The following is a 26865-nucleotide window of genomic DNA, read 5'->3' as shown; positions in this document are numbered from 1 at the left end:
ATGTGGGAGAAAAATAATTACATAATGAAGGTGAATTTTTAAAGCAACTCGTTTTTCAAATGTGAGATACAGGCATTTCAAACAGGAGAAAACATTTTTCTGAGCCCTTTTAATATTATGTGAATATGTTAATATCTTCTAAAATCTATTTTAAGGCTATCTGATTTTCCTAAGTTGTACTAAAAGTGGTGAACAGCAATATCTAAGATCTGAAAATGAATATTTAAATAGTTACAGGCATAAAAAGCACAAAAGAAGACTGGATAAAAGGTGCACCTGAGGAGAAAAGGATTCCAAAAGCCAACCAAGAAATAGGTAAAATCATCATCAATTTTATTTTTATCTTTACTTCTCTGTTAATCTGTTTATAAGCTGGATTATATTTATGAAACTATTGTGAAGTTGAACACCTTCATTCCATCCCTTTTGTGTGTGATAGACACTGCACACACAGACACTGTAGTTGGTACAAAATCGGTATCCGGAAAGCCTTTCTCTGGCTATGTTACTAACAGATCCAACTCGGCCTCCTCAGCAAATGGAAATGACAGCAAGAAGTTCAAAGGAGACAACAGAAGTGTAGGCATGCCCTCCAGAGTGATCCATATCTGGAAGCTCCCCAGTGATGTCACTGAGGGTGAGGTCATTTCCCTTGCACTGTCCTTTGGGAAGGTCACCAACCCCCTGGTGCTGAAAGGAGAGAGATCAGGCCTTCATTGAGATGAACACAAAGGAGGCAGCCAATACCATCATGTACTACTACACTTTGATGATGCCCATGCTTTTTTACCAGCCCATCTACATCAAGTTCCCCAACCACCAACTCAAGAGGGACAACTCATCCTACCAGGCACAGGTGCAGGTGCTGTGTAGGCCTCAAACTCTGTTGAGTTGGGGAACTTTTGGCTGGCTGCCTCGGCTGCTCCTGTGGATGTTGGAATGGCAATGGCTGGCCAGAGCCCAGTGATCAGGATCATTGTAGAGAACCTCTTCTACTCAGTCAACCTGGACATGCTTTACCAAATCTTTTCCAAGTATGGCACAGTTCTGAAAACCCTCACTTTTTGCCAAGAACAATCAGTACCAGGCATTGCTGCAGTATGCCAAAAACTGTGAGCGCTGAGCAGGCCAAGCTCTGCTGGATGGGCAGAACATCTATGTTTGTATACTCTGCATCCACTTTTCTAAGCTCACCAAACTTTGCGTCAAATACAACAATGACAAGACACAAGACTCCACTCCTCCTGACCTGCCTTCCAGCCATCCCTCATTAGACTATTTCATGACCATTCCCATTGGTATACTTGGTATAATGTCTGATCTTCTGTATGTAGAAGCTGGTATCCATCCTACCTTTGCCATTCCTCAAGGTATAGGCCTCTGTTCCCAAAGTGCAAAGCTCCCTGGCCCCTATGGTCATCATACCAGTCAGTGGCGTGGGAACGGGCATTGGCACCTACAGCAGCAACAGCAGGCAGGATCACCTTTCTAGGCCTGGCAGGAGCTGGAAATTTTGTCCTGTTGGTCGAAACCTCAACCCTGAAAAAGCCATACCCCAAAGCCTCTTAATTCATTTCAGCATGTATGGCGATCAATGTGCAGTGGGTGAAGATTTTCTTCAGTAATAAGAACTCCCTGGCACAGATGGCAGATGAGAGCAAGGCCAAGCTAGCCATGAGCCACCTCGACAGGCAGAAACTGCATGGGAAGCTGGTACACATCATACTGTCCAAGCTCCAGAACATGCAGCTGCCCCATGAGGGCCAGGAGTACCAGGGCCTCATCAAGGACTATGGAAGCCCACCCCTGTACCATTTCAAGAAGCCAGTCGCCAATAACTTCTAGAACATATTCCTGCCCTCAACCTCTCCAACATTCTGTCCTCTATCCAAGGACAACTTCAAGATCCTCTTATCCAGCAATGCTAAAATTGCCAAAGGATTCAAGTTCCTAAATAAAGAAGGACTGCAAGATATCGCTGATCCAGATGGGTTCAGTGGAGAAGGCCATCCAGCCGCTAATCTTCCTGCACATCCACAACCTGAGCAAGAACCACCAGCTGTGGGTGTCCTCCAAGTCTACCATCTAGGCTCCACCACCAACCTGCGTGATGGACAGTCCCAGTGATAACTTCCATTACTTCAGAAAATAGCCACTTTAAAAGCAGCTGAAATAACTTTAAAAGACCATAGATTTTATTTTTAAAACATAAATCAGTTTAACTGTTTCTAAAAAAAAATTAAATCGAATTCACCCTGCTCTTCCTTGGCCCCTTGCCTGTGCCTTCTGCATGATGTGGGATGGGTGTTCCCAAAACCTCCACTAGACTTTATTGTACCTTAAAGCTGACTGCTCTGGCAGGGCCTTCTGTGGTAACAAATGTATAGGGATTGGAGGACTAAGCGGACAGCCTCCCTCAGGGATCATGTGTCATGTCCGGAGGCTGCCAGCTGCAGCTTATGCTGCCATCCCAGCCCTCCATTTAATCAAGTGTGTTACTGTCTGCACCCCTGCCTTGAGGTGCCTCTCCTTGGCCCAGGCCCCCAAGGGTGTGTACCTGGTATTTCTTCAGCTTAGAGCTTTTGTTTTATCATAAATCTTTGTATTATACTTTGATGGAGTTGCAGACATCTGAGCCTAACAATATTTCCACATAACCAAATATTCTAGTCTTCATTTATGTGCAAAAGAAAATTTTAACTTTTTATATAACAAGATAAGTAAAAATGGCATGAGTGTAATTGAAATTTCCTCCATATATGACCTTGTATACTGTACTTTTTATTTCTAACCTGTCCTCTGTGTGAGAAAACAAGTGCTCTTAAACTTTCAGGAATTATTTTTTTCTACAAATTTTGAACCAAAGTTTTTCTCTCTTTTTTTTTTTTTGTTCTGCCTCTAAAGCTAAGATCTATTAAGGTGGAATAACAACCATCAAGCCTTAACTGTCTACTTAACCTTGTGTAGTCCTAAACTTACGGGTCCTAGGAGCTTCTCTGTGCATAGACCTTGTATTGGCAGACCTGACACCTCTCATTAGGGCCTGGACCCCTGAGCTTCCATGTCTGGGTAGGGAAATGGTGGGTGAAAGAGAGGGAGAGAAACACCAGTTGGCTACCTCTCATATGGTCCCAACCAGGGACCTGGCCTGCATATCAAGCATGTACCCTGGACATCAAGCCAGCAACCTTTTGGTTTACAGGCTGGTGCTCAATCCACTGAGCCACACCAGCCAGGGCTCAATATTTATAGTTTTTTTTTATATCTGTTGTAAAATATGAGGGGTACCACACACAGTTTTTTTTATAGTGACACAGATACAATTTTGATAACTCATAACAATACTAAGCCTGTAATGGTGTAGTATTGTCTGAAGCAATTACAGGCTTAGTATTGTTACGAGTATGACACAGCGCACTGCCCACCTGATGGCTTATAATATGTGGAGAAGTGAATTAAAGTGATTTTATAACAACTTTGCCTTCTCCACAGGCTTTCTGTTCATGTTGTAGAAGTGAGTTTTGCCATTCTGCACTGGACCTTGAGTAAACTCTATCTGTCTTGTAAAAAGAAAAAGAAAAAAAAGAATCAGTGTTTGAAGGCAGAAAGACATTCTCCTATTTTCTTTGTTGTGCTATGGGGAGGGAAGCAGTGATCTATTGCCTTTTAATAAGGAAATAAATGTCACAATTAGTTAGATGAGGGGAGGCATACTTTTCCTGTGTAGGACTACATAGTAGATAATAGTTTTCACAGATTATAAAGTCTCTCTCCTAAATAACTTCATTCTCACATTGTAGTGAGAAAGTGGTCATAGAATAATGAATGAGAATGGGCTATAATGCAATTAAATTTGATTTTCCAAAACTGACTAGAGACTGGTTTTAGTTTGCAGGCCATATGTACTCTGTTTACCAAGCTGCTGAGATTAGTGAGTTGCAAGGTAGTCAATCTGGTAGTTGTTTTAATTTTCTAAGTCAAGTAGGCAGGTTCATTCCCATTTTATCAATGCCAGGTTACATCATTTGAAGTTATGGCTTAGATACTGAATGTCAGGGGCTTGAACTGGGTTCCCTCTCTTGAATTAAGTGTGGAATTCAGTTATTTTAATGAGATACTGATACTTCCAGTAAATGGGTTTTTTTGTTGGAGAGGGATTTGGGCTGAGGGCCAACCATAAAAACCAGAGCTTTTCAATTTAGTTAGTGGAATGAATAGAGTTTATTTAGTGTTTTGCATTGAGAATTAGAAGCTAGGGATTGGGAGTTTTTATCTTAGTTTTGGTTAGTTGAATATATCAAGATAAGAGTTGAAAGTCATTTGAAAGTGGAGAAAAACAATTGACCATGAATAGCCAGGAGAAGCACATTTTTTTTAAAAAGCAAATTGAGAAGACAGCTGAAAGCACAAATACATGAAGAAGTAAATCATAAAAGATTGAAGATGCATGTAGGAAAAAACAAGTTGAATCAAAGGAGGAGAAATGCACTCTTAGTCAAATAGGAAAACAACCAGAAAAATTAGATCTGAGAGTAAAAACAAAAACTTCTAAAGTTGGAACACAGGAAATTGCCAGGAGCCAGCCCAGCCCTGCTGTCTGACACAGTCACAGAGGGAGCCATGCATCTGCACAGTAGACACAGCGGGGGAAAGCACCAGGCACTCCTCTGCTTAATCATTGTATTACCTCCTGTGCTTGAGGTCTATGATTTGTCATGGGACCAGGACAGATGGCAATTCCACAGAAAAAGTACAGTTCTTCAGAAGCAAGAAAATGACAGCTCATTGGAAAGTGACCCCCCCACCAGAGTATCCTGCTAAGTGGGTTAGGGAGTTCCAAGAATAGGAATGGAGGAGACTCCTAGGATTACTCCCTACAAAAGCCCCAATACCCATTGTTATTACACAATTTCTTAGAACCAGGGCTCTGGGAACAAGAAATAGATCCAGAAAATATCTATAGTTCTAAGTCCAGGACTCCGGCAGGAAATTAAAAACGAGATGGAAATGGGCATGCAAATGGAAGCAAGAAAGGTCCATAAAAACAGGAAAGACATAAATGTTACCCCAAAGACATGCTTGTGGCATACTTAGACCTGAATGTGAAAATGCTTAGAAGGATGCTTATAGAGGTTGACCGAAGAGATTCAGAGATAAGCATGGGGTAGACGACAGGCATAAAAACAGTCACTAACAGGATAACACATTGTGTACTGCTCGCGAGTTTTCTCATGTTTCGCGCGCCATCTTGTTAAGGACCGCTCATGAGTTCTCGTGTTTCGCACACCTCAGTCCACAAGCAAAAATGAAGTATAAACAGTTTCTGCTATCAGAAGAGTCTAACAAACAGTGGGAAGACAAAGAAACAATTCCCAAATGAAAGGAAAGGAGGAAGCCTCAGAAAGAATGCTAAATGAAATAGAGGCAACTCAACTGTCAGATGCTGAGTTCAATGCAATGATTGTCAGGAAGCTCAATGAGCTCACTGCAAATGCTATCAACATGAAAAAGGAAATAGAAACGATCAACAAGGGCCAAGAGGAGATGAAGAACAGTTTTTCTGCTATTGGTGGTGAGAGACTGGATAACGGATGACAATAATGAAGGCTCTCTGGAACTAGAGACAATCTGTCCAGCACTTCCCCTGGGGGTGCAAGGAGAACACCTCGTAAAGATCCACTCAAAAGGTTGTCAGGTGATATGAAGCAGCATGAACCTACGTGTATTCGAGTGAGTGGAAAGAAGAAATTTCCTATGAGAGCCTGCAGAGTTTGTGCCACCCATGGAAAAAGGAGCGAATCTAGATATAATTATTGAAAAACCCCACCTAAAGTGCATTATGATCTATAGTTATGATTTAAACAACGTGCAGCTTGCCCAAAAACATGTGGTCCCTGGCGTATGTCTTAGAGATTTCTATGCGGTATGCAATGTGATAAGAAGCCAGTAGTGAAGGTGAGACATCAGTATGAGAATCATAGGGGGGAAAAGCACAAACCAAGGAACCGCGCAATGAGATCTGCAACTCAAGACAGGTTCTTCCCTATTTTTCTGTCATGCTATGGAGAGGGAAGCAGTAATCTATTTCCTTTTAACAGTCTCATCACAATGAGTTAGGTGAGGGGAGGCTCGGTCATACAACTTCTGGAGCTCTGTCAAAGTCGGAAGAGACTCAGGGAAAAGAGTGGAGGATGAAATATCAAGATGAAGAGAATGTGAATCAAAGTGAGACAAACCTCAAGACTCTACAATAGCTATTACAGTAATACAAAGAAACACTTTAAATCAGTATACATCTCCATTTGGTAGCAAAGTTTGGAGTATGGCTGAAGCAACTTATAGAACTGAGGGAAAGAGAGGGAGAGAAACCTCAAGTGTGTGGTTGCCCCTTGGGTGCCCCCCAGTGGGGACCTGGCCCACAACCCAGGCTTGTGCCCTGACTGGTAATCAGACCAGTGGCCCTTTGGTTTGCAGGCTGGCTCTCAATCCACTGAGCCACACCAGCCAACACAAGGATGTAGAATTTGAAACAGATACAAAGAGGACAGGATAGGATACTTGACTCACCCAGGCAGAAGGAGGTAAAACAAAACTAGCATCCAGAAAGTGATGGCTAGAGCAGGAATGAAAGGTGTAGAAATTCTGAATTGGGGAGTCAGTGAAATAAAGAGGCATATCTAGAAATGCACAAGAGTATGAAAAGCTGGGCCCATCAGAAAAAGGATTAATGAGGCTAATGCAGCACCAAAAGTCTAATGAAACAGAAGTATAGGCATGTCATGGAATATATAACAAGGTCATAATTTTAAAGTGATCCATTGACTATTTGGAACTGGCTGGTGTTTATGCTCTTTATATGGTAGTTCAGATTGCTGTTTAGAAGGCCACATAGTAGTGTTCAAATGATAAATGAAATTTTTATTGAGCAAGGAAAAAATTAGAACAGGACAGCCCTTGGCAGTAAAGACAGAAACGAGAGTATAAAACAGCCCCAAAGGACAGGTAAAATGTACCATGTGTAATTCATCGTTTGATTGAAAAAAGCCATAGTTTGTCAAACTTCCTAACTTCTTGTCTTAATTTTTTATTCCCAGGAATGTTTTTTTAAATTATTTTGATAAACTTATAATGGTCACAAACATGAGAAGAATAATAAGTAAATAAATGAAATTTCTGTTTCCTTAGATGATAATGATTTGGGTAATTCAAGAAACGCCAAGAGAACCTTAAGTGCAGATGGATTTGAGACACTACAAAGCCAAGTAAAGGATTCAAAAGCAATGTTTCAAACCTACAAAAAGATGTACCTGGAGAAGAGGAGCAGAAGCCTTGGTAGCAGTCCTTTAAAGTAATTTTGAGACTTTAATTCTTTTGATGGTTCTGTAAATGCCATGAGGAAATTTTTGTCATTTTCTGTTCAGAATATTTTGCTGGAAGTACACAGAATTGCTAAAATAAAATTTCTTGGTCAGAGTTTGGTGACCATTTAGGTTATGTATATCATTGAAATTACTTAAAATTGCTTGAGAATCTTATTTGTGGGTAGCAGACAAAAGAAGTAGATGGTATTTGTCAGGAAACCATAATGTATTTCAAAATTATTGAGCCAAGTTTACCATTATTTTAAAAGATTCTTATACAAATCTGATTTTGAAATGCTAACTATATTTTGAGGGAGAACTAGTCTTCAGTTAAGGACTTGTTTATTTTAGCTGTGATTGCAATTATATTTTTATTTCAAAACTTAGTTTTAAGAAGTTATCACTGTGAATGTCAAAGTATATTCCCAAGTATTTTAATACCTAATTGTAAACTTTGTCAAAAGCCTTGTTTTATACTTGTTAAACTGAACAGAATTTTGGATAATACTGAAACATTACTTTTCATACTTGAAATAAATGTTTATTTTTAAAAAATATATATTTGAAATCAAAATGGATTGGTCTGTGTTTGATTTCCTTCTCTCAGGACAGGACACATTTTAGAAAGGTGTTTTTTATTTTTTAAATTAAATTTATTGAAGTAACATTGATTAACAATAAATAACATAAATTTCAGATGTACAACATCATAATTCAATATCTGTATTGCATGCTCACCTCCCAAAGTGTAGTTTCTGTGACCATATATTTGACCTTTTTACCCCCTTTCCCTTCCCCTCAGGTGAACACTATTCTGTTGTCCATATCAATGAATTTGGTTTTGTTTCTTTTGTTAGTTCATTTGCCTTTTTGTTTTTATATTCCACATTGATTGAAGGCCTGTGTCCTTTTTTTCTAATTTATTTCACTTAACATAATACTCAAGATCCATCTGTGTTGTCACAAATGGCAGTATTTAATCTTTACTATGGCTAAGAAGTATTCCATTACATATATATGTGGGTATGTGTCTCACATCTTTTTCCAATCACCCATCCACGGACACAGGTGGTTTCCATGTCTTCGGTATTATAAATAAAGCTACAGTGAACTTAGGGGTACATAAATGTTTACAAATGAGTGTTTTCCTATTTTTTAGGTAAAATACCCAGAGGAACAATTGCTGCATCACATGGTAGTTCTATTTTTAGGTCCTAGAGAAACCTCTACTGTTTGCATATTTATAATTCCATCAACAGTGTAGGAGGGTTCACTCTTCTTTACATTTTCTCTAATACTTGCTATTTCTTATAACCAGTCTTAAGAGGTGTGAAGTGATATCTCATTGTAGTTTTGACTTCCCTAATAAGTAGTGATGTTTGACATCAGTTTTCATGTGTTGGCCACCTGAATCCCTGCTTTTAAAAAACATATTGAGGTACTCTGCCCATTTTTAAAGTTGGATTGTTACTTTGATTGTTGAGTTGTGTGAGTTCTCTGATTGTTGAGTTCTTTATATATTTTGGATGCATTTTATGTTTTGGAAATAACCTTTGCAGATATCTTCTCCCATTTATATAAGAGGTTGCCTTAGTCGTTGATGGTTTCTCTTACTGTGCCAAAGCTTTTATGTTGTTAATTTATTTTTTCTTTTGTTTTCCTTGCCTTTGGATTTAAGTTCACAAAAACACCTAAACCAGTACCCACAAGCTCAGTGCCTACATTTTCCTGCGTTTATTTTATTGTTTCAGGTCTTACATTCAAGTTGTTCTACTTTGAGTTAGTTTTTGTGTATAGTGTGAGGTTGTAGTCTATTTTTGTTGTTTTGCATGTGACTGTCTAGGTTCCCAATACTAATTATTAAAGAGACTTTCTTTTCTCCATGCTATAGTCTTGGTTTCTTAATCAAAAATTAGTTGTCCATATATGTAGGTTGATTTCTGGACTCTCAATTCTCTTCCATTGATCTGTGTGCCAGTTTTTCTTCCAATACCATATCATTTTTTTTTTTTTAAAGAAATGGGCTTTCTTTTTTGTTCATTTATTTATTTTTAGAGAGGGAAGGGAGGGAGATAGAGACAAACATCAATGTGCGGTTGCTGGGGGTCATGGCCTGCAACCCAGGCATGTACCCTGACTGGGAATCAAACCTGTGACATTTTGGTTCGCAGTCTGCGCTCAATCCACTGAGCTACGCCACCCAGGGCTCCAATACCGTATCATTTTGATTGCTGTAGTTTTGTCATATAGTTTTAGTTTGAAGTTGGGGAATGTGTTTCCTCAGCTTTTTCTTTTTTCTTAGGATTATATTGATTATTCAGGGAATTTTGTGATTCCATATAAATTCCAAGATTTTTTGTTCTATTTCTGTGAAAAGCACCATTGGGGTGTTGATAGTGATTATATTGAATCTGAAGATTGCTGTAGATCAGGGGTGTCAAGCTCATTTTTACGGGGGGGGTGGGGCACATCAGCTTCACAGTTGCCTTCAAAGGGCCAAAATAATTTTAGGACTGTATAAATGTAACTACTCCTTAACTGTTAAGGAGCTGAAATTACTTTTGGCCCTTTGAAGGCAACTGAGGCTGATGTGGCCTCCGCTGAAAATGAGTTTGACACCCCTTCTGTAGATAATATGTCCTTATTAACAATACTAATGTTTGCAATTCATGAACACAATATCTTCCCGTGTCTTTGTGTCTTCAACTTCTTTCAACAATGTCTTTTTTTAACATCCTCGCCCAAGGATATGTTTTCCCGATTTTAGAGAGGAAAGGGGAGAGAGAGGAAACATCGGTTGCTTTCTGTATGTGCCCTGGCTAGGTATCCAACCTGCAACCTAGGCATGTGCCCTGATCGGGAACACCAACTTTTTTTGTGTACCAGTTGATCCTTCAGCCAACTGTACTACCCAACCAGGGCAACAGTGTCTTGTAGTTTTCAGTGTACAGGTCCTTTACCACTGTTTAATTGAATTTATTGGGTTTAGATTGGTAAATGAGATTACACAGGTTTCAAGGATACAGTTCCATAATACGTCATCTGTGTAATACATTGCATGCATTGTGTGTTCGCATCCTAAGTCTAGTCTCCTTACATCACCATTTATTCTGTTTACCCTCTCTTTCTTGACCCCATCCCCCTTTCTGTCTGGTAATCACCGTGTTATTGTCTAGGTTTTCTCTTTTGCTTAATCCCTTCACGTATTTCACCCAGCCCTCCGGTATTCCTCCCCTCTGACATGTCAGTCAGTTCTCTGTATCTATGAGTCTTTCTATTTATTTTATTATATTACGTATATGAATAAAATAATTTGTATTTATCTTTCTGGGACTGACTTTTTTCTGAGAAACATGGATGTGAGAGAACTCAACCTAGGTATGTGTACCCTGATTGGATATTGAACCCATGACCTTTTGATATATGGGAAGATACTCCAACCAACTGAGCCACCCAGCCAAGGCATGTACCACAGCTTTTTTATCTACTCATCTACTAATGGTGACTTGAGCTGCTTCCAAATCTGGTCATTATAAGTAGCGCTGCATTGAACATCAGAGTGCATATATTCTTTGAATTAATATTTCAGGTTTCTTTGAATATATTCCCAGAATGGAATCACTGGGTCATAAGGCAGTTCTTTTTTTTTTTTTTTTTTTTTTTTGAGGAAAGGCCATATTTTCCACATTGGCTGCATCATTCTGCCTACCCATCCATAAGCAAGAGGGCTCCCTTAGTAAGTGTTCTGTGAGTTTGGTCTGGAGACTTCATTTTCTTTCTGTACTACCATCTTACTTTGTAGGTACTTGATGGGTTTGAGCTAGTGAACTCTTGCTTAGATACTGATTTGCTGTTAATTCAGGTTAATGAGTAGAGGTCTCTTCTTTTCCAGTAGATGGTGCTGTGGTACAAGTTTTGTTTTTCCTACACTACTGGTAGGATAGCTGTGGGCCTGCATTGCTTTCATCATGGAGTGGATGTCTCCTTTTTGTCTGGGTTACCTCAGTCTTAAGGGAACATCATGGATATGGGGGCATGTGACTGGGTTGTGGGTAACTACAATAGATTTTCAGTCTCCCAATGCTGCTTCCTTGTTACAAATAGCAGCTGACCCTGGCCAACCCTCTGGGCTGATTGATACATCTCCACTGCCTCTGCTATGTTCCGCCAAAATGGCTGGGGGAAGGGAGGCATGTTCACCAATCTGCAGTACTACTTGCTTGTTAGTAATGGCCCCTGGCACCACTGTGCTATTGAATGCCTTCAGCTGTTGCCACCACATTGTGTGGTAATGGGGGATGGAAAGGAAGCCGGTTTCTTAGGCAAATATTCTGGTTCTTTGCCTCTTACTTTGCTGGTGTGTGTGTTACAGTTTAGTTTCTCGTTCAGTGGGACAGGACAGGTGCTCAACTGCCTATTGGACCACTGTCCCTGTCCTTCCACCTATCCCTTCCCCTACTCATTCTAATATGCCCTTCAGCTGTCCCAATGTGTGCATCTCTTGGACATCCCTCTTTTAGCAGAGGAACCTTTTTTTGAATTACAGATGTCTGATTTGTAGCAGTTTTAACGAGTACAAATGGGTCTTTTCTCACCACCATGATGCTGATGCCATTCGGGTGCTTTTAAAGGAGAAATGATAATTAGGCTGTAACATGTAAATATTTGCAGGTATTTAGGTGAACAAAAATTGTACTTGGTTCAGGAAAGTGCAAGGAAGCATGGAAGACAAAATATAACTTCAAATGTTTCTGTGTATTAGTTTATGATTACTAGAAAAGTGTTGCCTATTTTTTATAAAATCTTAATGGTATATAGTTTATTCATTTAAACTACGGTTTTGCAAGTAAGGGGAAATTCGGAATTGTTTAATGGGTGTATAGTTTTGGTTTTCCTAGTGTGAATATTCTTAACATTGCTGAACTGTACACTTAAAAATCCTTATGATGGTAACTTTTATGTGTATTTTGGCACAATTTTAAAGTATTGTGAAGTCAAGAAGACTGCACTCACAATGTTAAGCAGCTGTGCTCATCTTGTGAGTATTTGAGTTATATTGGTCATTGTATTCTTTACTGCTGGGAACTCAGAATTTTTTAACAAATCTTTTCTCATTTAAGAATGTCTCTGTTAAGGCAATGAAAATTGTTATTAAGTTTCAGCTCTTAAGTATACAGCTTTTCAATATCCTGTGATGAAATACCAAGTACACAGAAAGAACTGCATGTGTCCGAGCCTAATCTGAAGCAGAGATGCAGAAGCACTGATGTGTGGTGGCCATTGAGGAAAAACAGGAAAACAGATGTTTGGCTTATAAACTGACCTAGTTCTCTAAACTTCAATTTAACTTCAATGAATCATTGATGGACCTTTTTCTCAAACTGCATCCTGACATTTCAAGAATAAAAGTATCGTTGCTAATGCTAAAATCTGAGCTTTCCAAGAAAAGTTAGGATTTTAGAAAACTTGTATCTGGGGATCCTGAGCTTGACTGCATGCCACTGTGATGGGATGCATGCTAAAATGTGTCAGTATTTGGAAGATCTGCATAACTGAGTGAACCAGTATTTTATGATGATAAATGCAAAGTGTTAAGATAGCCATTCAAAAGACAACTAGACCAATGGATTTTAGTAGAAGAATGAGAAAAGTTCCATGTGACTCAGCTTCCATATTACAACTAAACTTTTGGAAACAACTGCTTATCAATTTTGGTACAGTATCAAAGAAGAATATGATGTCTGAAAAGGCTATTAAGAGCACTTGCTCTGTATGCAGAAAAAGCTACGTATATTTATAAGACTAGATTTTTTTAACATATATCAAGCAAGACAACAGAACTCAACAACAGACAATGCACAGATTGACCTGAGAATTCAGCTGTTCTCTCTAAAGTCAGAAATTAAAGAGATTTATGAAAGTATAAAATACCAGACTTCTCAATTTTCTTGTTTTGATAATGTTTTTCATAAAAATATTATTTATGTAGCCATGTATTAGACTCAGTTTTACATGAAAAATACTTGAAAATTTGTTTCAGGGGAGTGTTCAGGGGGAAATGAAGGCAACTATACTTGAACAACAGTTTTTTAAAATGAAAAAAAATTTGTTTCAATTTTGGAATAATACTTGGAAATTCCTCAATTTTTACGATTGTAAAAAAATATCTCAGAATGGTTACAGTGGTGATGCAGGAACAGGCACAATTAAATGCATATGTTCAGTCTTGCATGATTGCCAAAAAGTCAATATTAACTTTTAAATACTTTAAAAAAATCCTAAACCATCCCTGGCTGGTGCAGCTCAGTAGATTGAGTGCTGGCCTGTGAACCAAAAGGTCACCAGTTGGATTCCCAGTTAGGGGTAATGCCTGGGTTGATGGCCAGGTGCCCAGTAGAGGGTGCTCAAGAGGCAACCACACATTGATGTTTCTCTCCCTTCCCCTCTCTAAAAATAAATAAAATCTTTTTTAAAAATCAAGCCATTAGTGTTGTATGTAAGTACTTAACAATACTGGATTGACTGCTATCAGTATTTGTTTAATAGTTATTTTTATGTTAGGTATTGCTTTTACATGTTAAAACTATTTCAAAGGTTAATTTCAGGAACAAATGAGAAAACTATCCATCTAAAGAGTTAGCTACAGAAAACAATAATGTATGAAAGCTAGTTTTAGAGTAAAAATATAGAGAAATCTTATCTGGATGGTGACATCAATCAACATCTTACATATGCTTTATTTCCTGGAGTTAAATGAGCAAATATTAAATACCTATAGTGTACAAAGCTTGTGGAAAGCACAGTACTAAGATAGAAGCTGCAAAGATGTGTAAAAACAAGTTCTTAGGAAACTCCAATCTAGAAGATGTGAAAAAAAAGCAAGTGTCCAAAAGTCAACGGATATTTGTTAGAGGCATAAATGTTACGGGAGAATAAAAGAGATGAAAAACAATTACTTTAAAAGCTTTCCTATTGACTTTGGAATGCCTTATATTGCCTTATTATAGCCAGGTTAATGCCCTTCTTGCCTATCTTTAATTTAGATGAAAGTGGTCAAGACTAACTCTACTGGACTTGGCAAATAATTTTTTTTCTTTGAGGTTCTTTTCAAGAGAATCCAGAGATAGAAGTACAAATAATGTCTCAAGGAGATCATTGAAGTTTGATTTCCTTCTAACTCTAGATATTTAAAAGTGGAACTCAGAGAAGTTTTTAAAGCTTCTCTATATTATGTTTAGACTGCAGATTAGAGATTTGGAGTATAAGTCAGGATTTTACCTAAACTATGTACGTAAATGAAAACTATCACATCAAAAACAGTCACAAGGTCATTAGGATCCGAAAGTCCTCCTTAGTTACATGACAGTAGCTTGGGACTGAACATCAAGATTTGGACTTCAAGACGAAAAGGTGCTCCATAAAGGGAATGGATATACCTTTAAGAATGTATTGGTAGGGGAGGTAAGGTTAATGAAATAATGTCTGAGGTTTAGTTTGACATCTGTTTAAATTTCTCATGCCTTTTGTTTTGCCTAGGTAGAATAGATTAGTCTATTAAATAATGGAATTTTAAAAATAATAATAGAAACCAAGACTGTTGACCCAAATTGAAAAAGAAGGGGAAGGAAAGGAAATTTAGCATTTTCTTTACTAAGTCCCTTCAGTTGCTTCCTCCCTCTCTCCTACTCTAAAATCTAATTCCAAATTGATTTGCTTGGGATTCCAGGCTGTTGTAACTGGGGACCCAATGGTCAGGGGATTGTTACTGTCATTGTGGCAGCATTTTTGTTATGTTAAATTTGCTCTGATTGCTTTGAACTCCATATCCAAAATGTGCCTCCTTCAAGTGGGATTTATTCTGAGGGTGCAAGATTGGTAAAATATCTGCAAATCGATAAATGTGATACACCACATAAACAAAATGAGAGATAAAAGTAATGTGATCATACCAATAGATATGGATAAAAATAACATGATCACTTCAAAATCATTTGATAAGATGCAGCAACCACTTATAAAAACTCAGCAAAGTAGGAATAGAGGGAACATACTGCAATATAATAAAGACCACATATGACAAGCATACAGGCAACATAATTCATGATGGGCAAAAGTGAAAAGTATTTCCCTTAAGATTGAGAATGGGACAGAGATGTCTTTCACCACTCTTATTCAACATAATACTGAAGTCCTAGTCCCAGCAATCAGACAAGAAAAAGAAAAGGCATCCAAATTGGAAAGGAAGATGTCATTGCAAATGACATCATGATATTGTATATGGATTCCACCAAAAACTGCTAGAACTAATAAATGGATTTAGTAAAGTAGCAAAATACGAAATATCCAGAAATCAGTTGCATTCTTTTACACCAATAATGCACTATCAGAAAGGGAAACTAAGAAAACAAACCCATTTACAATTGCATTAAAAACAAACAACGCTATGAATAAATTCAACCAAGGATGCAAAAGACCTGTACTTGAAATATAAAACACTAAAAAAAAATTGAAGAAGACAAATAAGTGAAAACATACAACCATGTTCATGAACAGGAAGAATGAACATTATTAAAATGTCTGTACTACCTAAAGCAATCTATAGAATCAATGCAATTTCTATCAAGATACCAATGGCATATTTCACAGAAGAACAAGTATTCTAAAAATTTATATGGGGCCATGAAAGACTTTGAATAGTCACAGTAATCTTGAGAAAGAAGAACAGAAGTTGGAAGAATCACAATATCTGATAGCAGACTATACTGCAAGTCCATAGTAATTGAAACAGCCTGTTACTGGCAATAAGAACACACATAGGTCTTCGGAACAGAATAGAGAGCCCAGAAATAAAACCATTCCTTTATAGTCAATATTTTCCTAGGAGGCAAGAGTGTATATAGTAGGAGTAAAGACAGTCTATTCAATGAGTGGTGGTGGAAAAATTGTACAGCTACGCAAAAAAAAAATAAAGGAAACTAGACCGACCTCTTATGTCATACACAAACTCAAAATGGATTAAAGACTTAAATGTTAGACTTGAAACCATAAAAATCCTAGATGAAAACATAAGCAATAAAATCTCAAACCTTTCTCATAGCAATATTTTTCTTCTGATATATCTCCTATGGCAAGGGAAACAAGAAAAAAATAAATGGGACTACATCAAACTAAAAAGTTTTTACACAGCAAAGGAAACAAACCCACTGAATGGGAGAACATACTCACCAATGATTCATTTGATAAGGGGTTAATGTCCAAAATTTATAAAGAACTTTCACAACTCAACACCAAAAAAATAAAAATAATAAATAAGAACCCAGGCCAGATGAAAAATGGGCAAAGGACCTGAATAGATTCTTCTCCAAAGAGAACATTCAGATGGTCAACAGACATATGAAAAGATGCTATATGTCACATCATTGTTCCTAAAAAGATGTTTGTGCCCATGGGAAACTTCATGGAAAATTAAAATGTTAGACCTTTCTGACTACTGCACATGCTTTTCCTTTTGTTAAGACAGAGGGGTCAATGCCACTAAGAAGGAGGTCGTCTTAACCACAATTAAAGTTGCTGTAGAAGACATGGCAGGAAAAGATACAGGAGTTGGCACTTGCAATACATCAGGATCCAGCAGTTCCCAAAATATTTCAGATGGTACTCCAGGCATCTGTGAGCACAACAGTGAATCATGGGCCTTTGGAAATTGCCCAAGTTTTCCTGTCTGAAGTACCCAGTGACCCAAAACTCTTCATATGTCATAAACATATGCAACTCTGTTTCCAAGATTTTGCTGACTTTATGCTTCTGTATAAGTACTAATTATATATTGCATATATGCAGTATATGACATATATTGCAGTTAATCTCAATTCCTAGATAAATTAGGAGCTCCTTGGATGCAGAGAAATTACTTTTAATAATACATTTTATCTAATAGCCCTGGTTTGTGTGGCTCAGGATTGAGCACCAGCCTGCAAACCTCTGGTTTGCAGGTTTGACTCCCACTCAGGACACATTCCCGGGGTTCAGGCCAGGTCCCCAGTGGAGGATGTGTGAGAGGCAACCACATATTGATGTTTCCCTCTCTCTCCCTCCCTTCTCCTTTGTCTAAAAATAAATAAAATCTTTAAAAAAATACATTTAAAATACATTGTCCATATGTAAATGTAAAAATTATTAATAAGATATTTTACATTCCATATTTTGGTACTGAAATTCAGAATCCAGGTATGTATTTTACATGTATAGGACATTTCATTCAGATTAGCATTTCAAATTCTCAATAGCCACAGGTGGCTCGTGGCTACTGAATCGAACAACAGAGGATACTACAAAAAAAAGTACTCTCAAGTATCTGTAGGTATACTTAAGAGGTACTGAATTTTTGAGAGTTTGTCAAGTGCTACGCCAATATATTACATGACACTTGGCATATATTTTCTCATTTAACACACATACAATCTTAAAATGCAAGTATTATCCCCAGTGTTAAACAGGAAACAGTTTTCTTCACCATTGTATATCCAATTCCTACCTCATTTTCTTAATAAATATTTATTTTATGAATACGTATTCATAAAATAGACACGTTATCTAACGTGTCTAAAGTGAGTGACAGAGCCAGAATTCAGACCCAGCTCTGTGGCTCAACTCCTGGGCTCCTCGGTCTCCTGGTATGCTTCCTCTGTGGATAGATGAAAGGATCATTATGTAATTAATAAGTGGGACATTAATAAGGACATGAAACCCTACCAAAAACACACGATTTAGTATGTACCACTATGTGAAGCAGTTGCTGAAGAATTAAATGTCTGTCAGAAAATGCTTAAAAGTAGTATTAAAAAGATAAATATTCGGAGGCACTTGTGGCATGGTATGAGACCAATAGAAAATGAACTCATTGCAACCAACCTGCTTATATCCTGCCCTTAGAAACAAATGAGAATAACTCTTTTAAGTCACTTTTGAGTTGCTTATACTGCAACACCCCAGCCTTTTTATGAGCAAATCCTTGTGTGGGATTAAATATGAAGCAGAAACAGCAACTACTAGTTCCTTCACCTTAGCATCTGTCAACTTACTAGGACAGACCAGCAAAAACCCAGCATTAAATAATTACCAGAATGCCCCATCTGGTTTAATCTATTTTTTTTAAGATTTTATTTATTTATTTTTAGAGTGGGAAGGGAGAGAGAGAGAGAGAGAGAAACATCAATGTGCAGTTGCTGGGGGTTATAGCCTGCAACCCAGGCATGTACCCTAGCTGGGAATCGAACCTGCGACACTGGTTCGCAGCCCGTGCTCAATCCACTGCGCTACGCCAGCCAGGGTGCTTGGTTTAATCTATTAAACAAGTAACAGAGTGTTTGAGGAGTCTGTATCTGATTATTAACTTTGGCTATTGATGGATAGATATCCTGATATCAAGTCAACATTGATTTATGGACTGTGGCTAATTGGTTGAGCTGCTGGTCAGAAACTTAGAAAAAGATTGAGATTGCTAATAAAGAAATCCGAGGGGAAAGTTATGTGGAGGACCTCTCAGATTGGGCGTAGTATGATAAATCTGTGACCAATATCAATGCTCATCAGAGGGCATCCACAGCACAGTAGGCTCTCAATTGTCAGATGGACAATACAGCCAGTCCTGTGGATGTCAAACTCTTTCCCTAGCCACCCTGATGCTTGCTTAGTAGGCCCGTATGTGCAGTAACACAGCAATGGTGGGGTAGGCTCTGCATGGGGTTCCCCCCAATGAGGCTCATCTACCTTTTGCTTCTGCTGGTTACCTGTGTGCTAAGTCAAAACCATGCTGAGCTGCTGAACTAACAAACCACTTAAAGATAACTCAATACACTGGATATTTCCTATGATGGAAAGAGCTGCAATTTGTCCTCGTAGGAACAGAAACATAACAGATATGGATTTGCCTTTCCCACCAACATGCTTTTACCAGCACTAACCAGAAGGCCTTATTCACTGACATTCATAGTCTATTCACTCATATTCTGTACAAATCACCTCAGGCCTAGGAACTTGTTTATAGTGAAGGACATAAGGGGATGGAATTACATGCACAAAATTCACTAGCATTACTATAAGCCCCAACAACCCAGACACATCTGGCTTGACAAAATAGTAAAATGGCCTAGTTACTAATCATCTAAACAAAAATTATCTAATAGGTGTTGTCATAAAGGATGAACATGACTTATACCAGTAGACAATACACGGTCCAGCACAAATAATGCTTCTTTTTAATTATAAAATCTTTTATTATAAAATCATAAGTATGTAACTCTATAACATAACAATATCACACTCAAGCACAACATATGACATTTTAGGTGAAATGTTCAAATTAAAACTATAAATTATTACACCCATTTATTACCCTACCAACGACACTCAAGCAGGCTTCTGCCAGACCCTGTATATGGCGATGTCTTCATCGTGGCCAAATACATGAGCCCAGGAACCAAGAAGCTGAGGTTCAAAATGGTCCTGTTCACTTTTTCCCTTTGCTTTTAAAAAGTCATTTGTTCAGTATCTTGTCAATAACATCTTGGCATTTAAAAAATACTTTATTGAATTTATTGCAGTGACATTGGTTAATAAAATTATATAGGTTTCAACTGTATAACCTATAATACATCATCTGTATATCATATTATGTGTTCTCTACACAAATTCAAGTCTACTTCTGTCACCAATTGACCCCCTTTACCCTCTTCTACCTATCTCCACGCCCCTTTCCCGCTGGAAGTCACCATAGAGTTGTCTGTACCTATGAGTTTTGGGGTTTTTTTTTTTTTGCATAATCTCTTCACCATTTTAACCCAGCCATCCAACCACCCTCCCCTTTGAAAGCTGTAGTCTGTTCTCTATATCTATGAGTCTGTTTTTATTTTGTTCATGAGATGACACATTTAAGTGAAATTATATGGTATTCATTTTTCTCACTTAGCATAACACTCTCAAGGTCCACCCATGCTGTTGCAAAAGGTAGGAGTTCCTTCTTTTTATGGCAGAGTAGTATTCCATTGTGCAAATGTACCACAGCTTTTTTTTATCCACTCATCTATTGATGGGTACTTAGGCTGCTCCCAAATCTTGGCTATTGTATTGAGTTGGCCCAAAAATTTGTTTAGTTTTTTCTGTGAAATAAAAGACACATTTTTTTATTTTCACCAATAATGTTATTGATTTGGATATTTTGAGTATATTGGCTATCTCCCACTATTGGCTTCTAGTGAGTAGAGGGTAGGGATTCTGTTAAACATCTTCCAGTGCTTAAGACAGCCCTACAACAAATAATTATTTGGCCAAAATGTCAATAGTATCAAGAATTTTTGCAAACCACTTTTGATATGTTCAATCAGTTACTGCACCTTCTCTACGCTGCACAAATCTTTTGCATTGCAGTTGCATTTTTACCTTTCTTGAAATAATAAAGCATAATATGTCAAAAATGTTGCATATTTTCTTCCATTTTCAATATTAAAATGGCTGCACAAAAATTCACCAATTTTAATATATTTTTAAATGCACACTAATATAATAGCTGTCACATACAATCTAACATTGAATGAAGTTAAAGACAACTAAACTACTAGAGCCATTGTATGGAAAAAACTAAATGAACTTTTTGGACAACCCAGTAGTTTTACAGTGAACATAGGGATGCATATACTTTTGAATAAGGTTTTTGGATTTCTTCAGATGTATTCCCAGAAGTGGAATCACTGGAACATAAGACAGTTCAATTTTTAATTTTTTGAGGAAATTCTATACTGTTTTCCATGGTGGCTATACTAGTCTGCATTCCCACCAACAGTGTATAAGAGTATTCTTTTTCCCACATCCTCAACAGCACTTGTTTTTGTGGATTTATTGATGATAGGCATTCTGACAGATGTGAGGTGATATCTCATTGTGGTTTAATTTGCATTTCTCTGATAATTTGTGACATTCAGCATCTTTCCATATGTCTATTGGCCATCCATATGTCCTCTGGAGAAGTGTCTATTCAGGTTCTTTGTCCATTTTTAATTGGATTGTTTTTGGGGAGGGGGTGTTGAGTTGTATAAGTTCTTTATAAATTTTGGATATTAGCCCCTTATCAGATGTATCATTGGCAAATATGTTCACTCATTCAGTGTGTTGTCTTTTCATTTTGTTGATGGTTTCCTTTGTTCTGCAAAAGCATTTTAGTTTGATGCAGTCCTATGGGTTTATTTTTCTTTTGTTTCCCTTGCCTGAAGAAATATATCAGAAAGAAATATTGCCATGAGAAAGGTCTGAGGATTGTACTGCTTATGTTTTCTTCTATGATTTTTATGGTTTTGAGTATAACATTTAAGTTTTTAATCCATTTTGAATTTATTCTTGTGTGTGATGTAAGAAGGTGGTCTAGTTTTATTTTTTCTGCACATATCTGTCCATTTTCCAACACCATTTATTATTGAATAGACTGTCTTTATCCCATTGCATGTGCCTGTTTCCTTTGTCAAATATTAATTGAGCATAAAGGAGTGGTTTTATTTCTGGGCTCTTTATTCTGTTCCATTGATCTGTATATCTGTTTTTATGCTAGTACCGTGCTGTTTTGATTCCTGTGGACTTGTAGTATATAGTCTGACCTTAGGGAGAGTGATTCTTCCAACAAGATTGCTGTGGCTATTTGGTGTCTTTTGTTGTTGATTTTATTGATTTCTGCTCTATCACTATTTCTTTTTCTCTGTTACTTTGCATTTAATTTGCTCTTTTTTTGTTCTAGTTTCCTCAGATGAAAACTTAGGTTATTGATTTTAGATTCTCCTTTTATAATATATGCATTCAATGATACAAGTTTACACCTAAGCATTACTTTCACTGCATCCCACAAATTCTGATAAAATGTTTTCACTTTAGTTAAAAATATTTTCAAATTTCTCTTGAGATTCCTTCTTTGACCCATATGTTATTTGGAAGTGTGATGTTTAATCTCCCCATAATTTGGTATTTTCCAGTTATCTTTTTAATTATTGATTTTTAGTTTAATTTTATTTTAGTCTGAGAGCAGACATTGTATGATTTCTATTCTTTTTAATTTGTTAAGTTTTATGACCCAGAATGTGGTCTATCCTGGTGAATGTTCCATATTAGTTTGAAAAGAATATATATTCTACCGTTGTTGAATGAAGTAGTCTATGAATGTGGATTATATCCAGTTGGTTAATGGTGCTTTTGAGTTCAACTATGTACTTACTGATTTTCTGCCTCCTGGATCTGTCCACTTCTGGTAGAAAAGTACTGAAGTCTCCAAGTGTGATAATAAATTCATCTATTTCTCTTTGCATTTTTATCAGTTTTTATATCACATAATGTGATGCTCTGTTGTTAAGTTACATAAACATTTAAATCCTTCTTGGAGAATTGACCCTTTTATCATTATGCAATGTTCCTCTTTATCACCCCAAATTTTCCTTGATTTGAAGTTTGCTCTCTCTGAAATCAATGTAGCTCCTTCTGCTTTCTTTTGATTAGTGTTTAGTGTGGTGTATTTTTCTCAATCTACTTACTTTTAAGCTATATGTGTTATTATTTTTAAAGTGGGTTTCTTGTAGACAACATATAGTTGAGTCTTGTTTTTTGATCCTCTCTGACAACCTGTCTCTTAATTGGTGCACTTAGACCATTGTCATTCAAAATGATTATTGATAGAGTGAATTAATATCTACCATACTTGTTCTTTGTCCTGTCCTTTGTTCCAGTTTTTTTTCTTCCACTCTTTTTCTGCTTTTTGTCATTTTAACTGGGCACTTCACATTTTTATCGTCTCTCCTTTCTTAGCATGTTATATATTTTAACCTTTTTTATTTTATTGCCCTAGAGTTAGCAATATGCATTTACAACTAATCCAAGCTCAGTTGCAACTAACAATATATCTCTTTCCTGGTAATGTGACTATCTTATAATAATACAACAATCCTAATTTTTTCTCCCACCCCCTTATTCATTGTTGTTATTCATTTCACTTATATAAAAGTATACATAAATATATATAGTATATAAGATATATATATATATAAGCACGCATAGTCAAATACATTGCTGTTATTATTTTAAAGAAGCTAGTATCTGTATTATCAATTAAGAGTAAGAAAAATAAAAGTTTTTATTTTACCTTCATTCATTCCCTCTTTGGTGCTCCTCCTTAATGTAGATGCAAGTTTCTCACATATTACTTTTCTTCTTCGTCCTGAAAACAGGACGATGTTTTCATTGTCCTGGGTAGCTTTGGTGTGTTTTTCCCTCAGGGGCACAGCCAACAGAAGCCAGAACATTTCTGCGAAGCCCACAACCTGAGTGACTCGCTCACCTGAGGGCTCCGCCGCGGTTGGGAGGGCGGGCAGTGTGCGGCCGGCTGGCTGTCTACCCGCAGGGCAGAGGGCAGGGCTCTGCACCAGACACCGAAAACGAAGCGGGTGGGGCGGCAAATGGTTAAGAACCTAAAGAAGGGGGGGGGGGGGCGGCGAGGAAATAGGGACTCTGTTGGATCTTTGTGGAACTGGCTGGGATCATTGTAAAAACAAGTTTTAAAAGCACACACCAGACGTGTAAGAATGAGTAGCTGTCTTTCCTCAGGACACAGGGTGTCTGTTCCCGAAGGGCGTTCTGCACAAAATTAACAGGCAACTGGCAGATGGGAGACTGTGCTTGCAACGTTTGAAACCAGAGAACCACATCTGGAGCGTGCAGCGTTGCTCCGCAACTCAACGAGAAAGAGAATTCCCACAAACGCACAGGGGAGCATTGGCAGATAACCTCCAGAGAGGGACGCCGCCATGAGGAGTGCAAATTAAAACTGTGACATCCATTAGCACCTGACTGACCCGCCAGGGCTGCCAGGGACAGGGACACACCTGGCCCTGGGAGGGGGAGTGGGTGGAGCAGCCCCTGGACAGACACCTGGCACTAATCAGTCCGATCACCCAGGTGCCGCCTGAGCAAGCGCTGTGCAGGAGAGACCTCGCAGAGGCTGTCCCTGAGGGCTCATGGTGGCCGGGAGGCGGAGGTGCGGGAAGGAGGGGGCATCCTGGGGCTGGGCAGAGCCAGTGCCTGCCATGCTCCTTGGAGGGCGGTGCACATGTGAGAACCGGGGAGGGACCATCTGTTCGGCAGGGTGCGCATGTTCAAAACTAAAAAAAAAAACCCAAAAACAAAAACAATTAATGCTGCCCTTGAAAAGAAAAAAACGTTGTTTAAAGAAGCTAGTATTGAGAACTGCGTCAGGCAAGGTGGAGGCGTAGGTGGACTAACCGTACCTCCAGGCACAACCAAGATTAGAACAACAACAATTTAGAGGTAGAATAACACCCAGAACTGATAAAGAATTTATCTGAATGGAAGTCGGATAGCCAAGAAGTTGAAGTAGACCCGTTCATCCAGACCAGTAGGAGGAGCGGAGACGATGGAGGGTTGCAGCGAGGAGTGCAGGGAGAGCTGGTCGCCTAAGGCAACTGGGAGCAAATAAGCCAGAGTGAGCCATCCGGGGGGCACAGCAGGTGGACCCTGAGTTTGCAAGCGGCAACTGGCGGACTCAGTGAGGCTGTGATTATGGACCAGGGTAGATGGCGCAGCCCAGCATCCCAGGGAAGGGAAGGAGATCCCAGGAGAGTGGGGCTGCCGCCATTGTTCCCTCCACCTCCGCCCCCACATGCAACGTCACAACCTAGCGACTGGGGTGCCCAGCCCCGGTGAACACCTAAGGCTCTGCCCCTCACTGTAACAAGAGCAACCAGACCGAAAAAAAAGAGAGAGCGATGGCTCAAATAGAAGAACAAATCAGTGACCCAGAACTCATCCTTTTGAGCGACTAAGAAATAGCTAACCTATCAGATGCACAGTTCAAAACACTGATGATCAGGAAGCTCACAGAATTGGTTGATTTTGGGCACAAATTACATGAAAAAATGCAGGTTTCCATAAAAGAGATGAAGGAAGATGCATGGAGAATCAACAGTGATGAGAAGGGAACTGGGACTCAAAACAATAGAGTGGACCAGAAGGAAGAAAAAAGAAACCAAACAGGAAATAATGAAGAAATAAGAATTCAAAAAAACGAGGAGAAGCTTAGGAACCTCCAGGACATCTTTAAACGTTCCAACATCCGAATTATAGGGGTACCAGAAGGGGAAGAGGAAAAGCAACAGAGTGAACACATATTTGAACAAATAATAAAGGAGAACTTCCCCATTATGGCAAAGGAAATAGACTTCCAGGAAATCCAGGAAGCTCAGAGAGCCCCAAAGAAATTGGACCCAAGAAGAAACACACCAAGGCACATCATAATCACATTAGCCAAGGTAAAAATGAAGGAGAGAATCCTAGAAGCAGCAAGAGATAAGGGGACAGTAACCTACAAAGGAGTTCCCATCAGACTGTCAGCTGATTTCTCCAAAGAGACCTTATAGGCAAGAAGGGGCTGGAAAGAAATATTCCAAGTCATGAAAGACAAGGACCTATATCCCAGATTACTCAATCCAGCTCTCATTTAGAATGGAAGGGCAGATAAAGTGCTCCTCAGATAAGGTCAAGTTAAAGGAGTTCATCATCACCAAGCCCCTATTTTATGAAATGTTAAAGGGACTTATCTAAGAAAAGAAGATAAAGAAAAAACATGTATAGTAAAAGGACACCAAACTCACAATTATTAACAACCACACCTAAAGCAAAACCAAAAGAAACTAAGCAAACAACTAGAACAGGAACAGAACCACAGAAATGGAGATTACATGGAGGGTTATCAACAGGGGAGTGGGAGGAGGAGAGAGGGGGAAAAGGTACAGAGAATAAGTAGCATAGATTGTAGGTTGAAAATAGATAGGGGGAGGGTAAGGATAGTATGGGAAATGTAGAAGCTAAAGAACTTGTAAGTATGACACATGGACATGACTAAAGGGGGGGATATGGGTGGGAGAGGGTGTACAGGGTGGAGGGGAGTGAAGGGGGGGAATGGGACAACTGTAATAGCATAATCAATAAAATATATTTAAAAAAGAACTGCAAAAAAAGAATCTAGTATCTGTAATATCAATTAAGAGTAAGAAAAAGGAAGCCCTGGCTGGCGTAGCTCAGTGGCTTGAGCGCGGGCTGGGAACCAAAGTGTCCCAGGTTCGATTCCCAGCCAGGGTACATGTCTGGGTTGCAGGCTATAACCCCCAGCAACCGCACATTGATCTTTCCCTCTCTCTCTCTCTCTCTCTCTCTCTCTCTCTCTCTCTCTCTCTCTCTCTCTCTCTATCTCCCTCCCCTCTCTAAAAATAAATAAATAAAACATTTAAAAAAAAAGATTAAGAAAAAGAAAAGTTTTTATTTTACCTTCATTTATTCCCTCTCTGGTGCTCTTCTTTTCTTAATGTAAATGCATGTTTCTCACGTATTACTTTTCTTCTTTTGAAAGAACTTTTTAAAATACTTCTTGCAAGGCAAGTCTACTTGACAACAAATTCTCTCAATT

At 38.4% G+C, this 26865-nt stretch overlaps 1 protein-coding gene and 1 pseudogene across 6 annotated transcripts in view; both read left to right on the top strand.

The window, feature by feature from the left end:
* The window catches only part of RESF1 (retroelement silencing factor 1), a 36210-nt gene extending 28275 nt beyond the window's left edge, over window positions 1-7935 (top strand). For 5 of the 6 annotated variants that reach the window (XM_036019187.1, XM_036019185.1, XM_036019186.1 and 2 more), the window contains exons 4-5: window positions 232-315; window positions 7186-7935. In XM_036019187.1, coding sequence (XP_035875080.1) covers window positions 232-315; window positions 7186-7352 — 251 coding nt within the window. In that variant the 3' untranslated portion in view covers window positions 7353-7935. The remainder of the gene's footprint in view (window positions 1-231; window positions 316-7185) is intronic. The other variant, XM_036019188.1, reaches the window with a different exon arrangement.
* On the top strand, window positions 367-3075 carry LOC114512880 (annotated as a pseudogene).
* Window positions 7936-26865: the final 18930 nt, after the last annotated feature.

Source organism: Phyllostomus discolor, chromosome 2 (genome assembly GCF_004126475.2).
Source record: "Phyllostomus discolor isolate MPI-MPIP mPhyDis1 chromosome 2, mPhyDis1.pri.v3, whole genome shotgun sequence".
NCBI classification, from domain to species: domain Eukaryota; kingdom Metazoa; phylum Chordata; class Mammalia; order Chiroptera; family Phyllostomidae; genus Phyllostomus; species Phyllostomus discolor.
This window is presented reverse-complemented; position numbering and strand designations above follow the sequence as displayed.